General features: G+C 56.4%; 1 protein-coding gene across 1 annotated transcript in view; it reads right to left on the bottom strand.

The window, feature by feature from the left end:
* SLC11A2 (solute carrier family 11 (proton-coupled divalent metal ion transporter), member 2) overlaps positions 1-3606 on the bottom strand; it is a gene marked incomplete at its 3' end in the record, with an annotated part of 8151 nt that extends 4545 nt beyond the window's left edge. The window contains exons 1-4 of the mRNA XM_010297268.1: positions 3528-3606; positions 2106-2245; positions 1238-1363; positions 752-871 (exon numbers count right to left, since the gene is read on the bottom strand). Of these exons, the coding sequence (XP_010295570.1) occupies positions 752-871; positions 1238-1363; positions 2106-2245; positions 3528-3564 (423 nt within the window). The remainder of the gene's footprint in view (positions 1-751; positions 872-1237; positions 1364-2105; positions 2246-3527) is intronic.
* Between the last annotated feature and the right edge of the window lie 1889 nt (positions 3607-5495).

The raw sequence follows: 5495 nt of genomic DNA on the forward strand, positions 1-5495 counted from the left end.
GATTTCACACGATCAGACCAATGACAAAGTCTCAGGCGTTGGATGAGAATCATCAAACTGCAGCTGGGACACCACCGACTTCCCCACAGCCCTTTCCCAAGGGACAGCCTTACTCATCTTCAGCTGAGCGAGACGCTGAGCCCTTTCTTACACACGCCGGGGACATTTCTTAAGCGGGGAAATGTAGCAGCCAGGTCTTGTTCTAAAGGGTCATTTCTCTCCTCACGAGTCCTTGAGCTTATTGAAGCGACAAGGATTTCGGCTTCGGGAGGCAGCAGCCCGAAGAGAAAAGCCGAAGCCCTGGGGTGTATTCCTGACTCTGGCAGGACATTCACCCCGCCTCCCGCATTGTGCTTTCCTTTTTCCAAGACGGGGAAGTTCATCCCATCCCCAACGGGACCTGAAGCGTCCCCCATCTGCTCTCCTAACAGCCCAGGTTCTTAACGAGCCCTTCGCTGGGGCTACATTAGGGCTACAATTAAAATCTTCCTCTAAATCTGCCTTTCTTCCAACTGCGAGCCAAACCAGAAGGAATCAGTTGAATCCCCCAGCTTCTCGGACAGCAAAGCAAGATGCGACGATGAAAATACATTTCGGCAAGAGGAGCGCTTTCTCCCGAGGAGGATTTGGCACTGAGCGGGCGACGGCGACGCTTCAACGAGTCCCGTGAGACCTGCCAGCCCCAGGGGGGAGAACCACGGGACTGCCCGAGGGGCCTCTCCCTACCCCCGAGGACCGGGAGGTCACCCACCTTGTGGTACTGCCGGTTGCACACTTCGGCGAGGTGCAGCCCCGTCACCACGCCCAGCCTCGCCGCCAGCCGCTGCAGGAGCAGCCCGATGATCGTCGCCAGCATCAGGACCCAGAGCAGCTGAGGGAGACACGAAGGCAGCAGTGGGTGCGCCGGGGCAGCAAGAAACGACGGCGATGGACGAGGTCCCAGGTCCCTTAGGACGCCTGCGCCCCGCAGGCGCCTTTGGGAATCCCAGGCCTTTTAAAATACACATTATTGACATTCGGAGGCTGTTTTAGGTGCCCAGAGCTGGCACAGGAAGGCTCCAAACGCATATACAGCCAGGAGTCACTGCTGGAGGGGGCATACGAGGGCACCTCGCTCTCCCCTTCTCCTCCTCAGAGGTGTTTTCAGCTCAGCAGCGCTATCGGTGCTCCCTGCCCTAAAACACGGACGGTTTACATGACTTACAGCGCTTAATCTGTAGTTTTTTTCTGCACTGACCTTAAATCCTGCGACAGCCCCGGACTGTAAATCCGACTCGATGTTGCCTGGGTCCAGGTAGGCAATGCTCATCAGAAAGCCCGGCCCCGTGAAAGCCCAGAGCTTGCGGAAACTAAAGCACGAGTGCTGTTGAAGGGGAGAGAGGATCGAGACGTCAGACGTCAGCCCTGCAGCGGAGCCCCCTCCTAAAAGAGGGGACGCGTCGTCCCCACGAACCACCCCCGCCAGCAGGCATAAAAAATGGCAAGAGACAGCCGGGGTTTGATTTTCATTTCCTCACCGCCACAACAGAAAGCGGCGCTGGGAGGATCAGCCTGTCCTTTAATCCCATCCTAAACTCCGCAGAAATCTCTGGTCCTAACCTAAAGAGTTTAGGAGCAGACTCTGGGACAGCCAAGGACACGCTCGTGTAAACCTGGGGGGGAGATGAATCCTGCTGTGCCTGCAGCCCAAAATGCTGCCTTGTTGCTCAATCAAAAGGGGAGAGGGCACCCGCACCCCATGCAAAGGGGACAGTGCTGCTACGAGGGCCAGCTGGAGCACTCTTGCTCCCTTCCCTCGATAAGGGAACAAAGAACCCAGGTCCCCTCCCCTGGGGCTACCAGCGAGACATTTCTCTGCTCTTTAGCAGATCTTGCTGCCCCGAGTTTCTTGAAGGAGACAAACCCTGAGGGATGAATCATTAACTGAACAGCGAGCGCGGGACCCTCGCCGCTCCCAGGTCCCCGTCCAGCAGCCCGGCTGCTTCTAGGCAAGAAGGGGAACCGGCGCCCAGCGGAACGACTCACGCGGGTACCGAGCGCCGGCAGATTTTTTCCTACGGGATTTTCCCACCGGAGCGAGCGGAGGAGGGCCCAGCCGCACTCACCGTCTCATCTTCGGGAATGGGAATCTTGTTGTCAAAGTAGGTGGTGAAGGGCTCCTCCGAGGAGGCGTCCGGCGCCTGCAGCGGGTTCATGCTGCTGGAAATCGTGCTGACCACCTCCCCGTGCTCCCCTGAGGCATCCTCTGCCGGGGGGAAAGAGAAGCAGAAAAGGAAGGAGGAGTGAGCGAGGGTCCCTGGAAACGCGGGAAAACTTGGCAGGGGCCCGGCAAGACCCACAGGCAGAGCAAAACGAGCGTGTTCTGCCCTCGCAGCTAATGCTAATTAGGCTAATTAGGCCATAATCAAACGAAAATAACACCTACTGCTGTAAACCCACCCTGGGAGACCACACCGCCTCGCCCAGGCTCTCCCTCTCCCGCACGGTGGGAGGAAGCTGGTTAGCTGGCAGCTCATTTATTCAGATTAATCGTACGAAAGCCGTCACCGGGCACCGTGCGACCTAACGGCAGCCCCGCAGTCTCACCGTAATCATTAACCGGGACTGAACAAGCCAGATCCAAGAGAAACCTGCGGCTATTTCGGCACCATTGCGGAGAGCATTAACCCCAAACTCTCCTGGCTGAACGGAGCGTCTGCGAGAAGTTTAGTCCTGGAAGGACCCGGCTACCCTGCGGAATCCTGTTCCTACCCAGGGAACGCACAATGCAGCACTTGTTTGGAAATAAGTGACAGTCAGGCGGCTGCCCGACAGTTTTGCCTTCTCCTGCAGCACGAGAGGCAGGCGGGAGAGCCAGCCTTGATGAATTTTCAGGACACGTTCTAAATTTAACTCGTGAGGAAGGTGTGCGGGGTTACTGCAGCAAGGAAAATGCCCACAGATTACGTGTTAAGACTTGTAAGACCACCCGATTCCTCCCTTGCCCACCTGCAGCGAGAAGCCCCTTCTCCCGAATCGAGCCAGTACTCACTTTTGCTCTCCCTACGTGGCATCTCGCTCTACGAGCCGAAGAGCCGCACGCGTCCCGAGCGCCCAGCCTTCGCAAGAGGAGGACTAAACCCACGGCCAGCTCTTTTACCAAGTTTCCTATTGCATCATCAGGGTGAACCGAAGTCGATCGCTCCTCCTTTTTCCCTGCCTCCCAAACAGCTCGCAGGGCTGCCTGCGCTGCCACAGACCCGTTTACATAATGGCTTAGAGCTCCTTGCCTGCGTGCGGGCAGGTGAGAGATGGGTCTGCAGAAGACAGGCTGGTTCATCTAGTTAAGCAAGGCTGAGCGAGCCCTGGGACCAGTAAATCTGCTGCTGGGGCCATCTCAAAAGCCTGAGGGTTTGTGTCCACTATGATAATCAAGCGGCGAACGGGCACGCCGAACCCTTGGGGTGGTTTTTGCAAGACAAAGGAATTAATGAAATGGAAGGTGGATGTATGAGGGCGAATGCGCTGTGCCACAACGTGAGCCTCACCGTAGGACGCCTTCCGGTCCGTGTCCGAGTTCCCCATGCTGGGACCCTTCCAGTGGCCTGGAAACCGGTTTAGATCGGCCACGTTGGCTGCAAAGGAGAGGAGGAAAAAAAAAAATCCCGTCAAGCAGGAGAATAAAAGAAGAGAGCCAACTGAACCAACAGCGCCTGGCAGGGACGGATTTACTTCCCGGGCCCTTTTCCAGCTTTGAAGAGCCTCGCAGGGCCGGGAGGGAGCGTTTTGCCCGGGCTCTGCTTGGAAACTGCTGTTGCAACAGCACGAAGAAGGGGCGAGTGGACTGACCGGGCAAACCAACACGACACCAGCGCCTGCAAGCAGCCAGGCTTAGGACAGTGCCGGTTGCGAAACGCCGGCTAAGGAAACAAGAGTGGAATTTCCTTCATGTGTAAAAATGACATACCATCCCTCTCCTTCCAGGCACGATTATTACCTCCGCGCCGCACCCCTTGCAGGGCGTCTGAAGTTTCTTTTAAGGGCATGAGCTAACTCTTTCATGACGGCGTATTTTTAAACCTAACCCCACGCAGGAAGGAACCGGGAGCCGGTACAGGACTTTGGATGAAGTTGGGGTCCTCCGGGCTTTAAATGTCATCCCCCGCCAGGCCCCTCAAGGACGAGGCAGAGCACCAACGTTCGGTACGTAAAGCACTTAATCTCCCTCAAAGCCCGTCGTATATTAACGGCAGGTTTCCTTATAACATGGCAATATTGGTTCAGTGAAGGCGTAAAAGGAAAACGTTAGCCAGGAATTTCTTTTAAGGGATTTAAACCAATTTTAGGTTTTCAAAGATTAATTCCCCGGTTCCAGAGCCAGCCCCAAAGGTGGCTTGTAGCCAAGCCAGGCACGCGAAAATAAGCCAGAGAGGGTTACTTCACGCCGGAGCTGGAGCGATACCGTTTCTTGTAGGCAGGGCTACCATCGTTATTTATCTATCTATCCAAATATACTCGAGATTTTAGAGTCTTGACTCCAGGGCGACAAGATGAATAAAGCACGCCCCGTGCCCCGCGAGCTCCTCCAACTCGCCGCTCACGCCCGCCAGCAGCGCTCGGGGAAGGAGTTTCGCCACTTCGCAAATAATCTTGAGTGTTTGCTCTGGACCAGCACGTGAGGAGAATTCATCCGTGCCGGTACGGAGCGAGGCGCTGAGGTTTCACCAAAAAAAACGTAAGATTTCCCACCCCGCTTTTTTTGCTGCTCCCCCACGGCCGCAGGAGCCAGCTCTGCCTCTCCCGCGGAGCGGACACCCCGGTGCTAAAGTCACCGGCTCTTCCAGCCTCACCGGGGCGGCGGAAAGTGGCTCCGGTCTGCAAGCTGGTCGCCCGGGGACGGGAAGGCTGGCGAGGACGTGGGGCTGGCCCAGTCATGGCTCCTTCGGCACGACGCGGAGGGAAGCGGGATGCCCGATGCCGCCGCGGGGAGCTGCGACGCTGTGGTCTTAAACACATCACGGCCCCGGGGAGCAACGGGGAGCGAGCATCTCCTGCCACCTCGGCCCTCGGAGAGGACAAGTGCCGCCTCTCCAGCCTCCGCAGCCCCTGCCCGAGACTTCTCCCTCCAGCAGCTCCCGCTTGGACAGGGACAACCTCAGGGCTGGAGCAAAGCTTTTATCTTTGCACACACTTACACTCTTTTCTTTCTTTACAGGCTCCTTTTTAAAGCTTTCATTAATAAAAAAGGGCTTTCATTAATAAAAAAAGCTAAGGTTTAGCAATAAGCCATCTTTCCCCCGAAATCTAATTCCTTCGGGAGAAACAGCGCTTACCCTGGCAGCAAGTCCCGTGAAACACTCACTCCATTAATAAAGGGAAGAGGAAGAAGATCACATGGCGAACGTTCGTTACGGTGTGAGACTGACCTAAATATCTCCTTGCAAAACACATCCCAGCTTGGGCGGGAGCGAAATCGGTTCCCCTATCGCCGCCGGCAGCTGCCGAGGTCGTGACGG

The sequence above is a fragment of the Phaethon lepturus genome, unplaced genomic scaffold (genome assembly GCF_000687285.1).
Source record: "Phaethon lepturus isolate BGI_N335 unplaced genomic scaffold, ASM68728v1 scaffold20601, whole genome shotgun sequence".
NCBI classification, from domain to species: Eukaryota; Metazoa; Chordata; class Aves; order Phaethontiformes; family Phaethontidae; genus Phaethon; species Phaethon lepturus.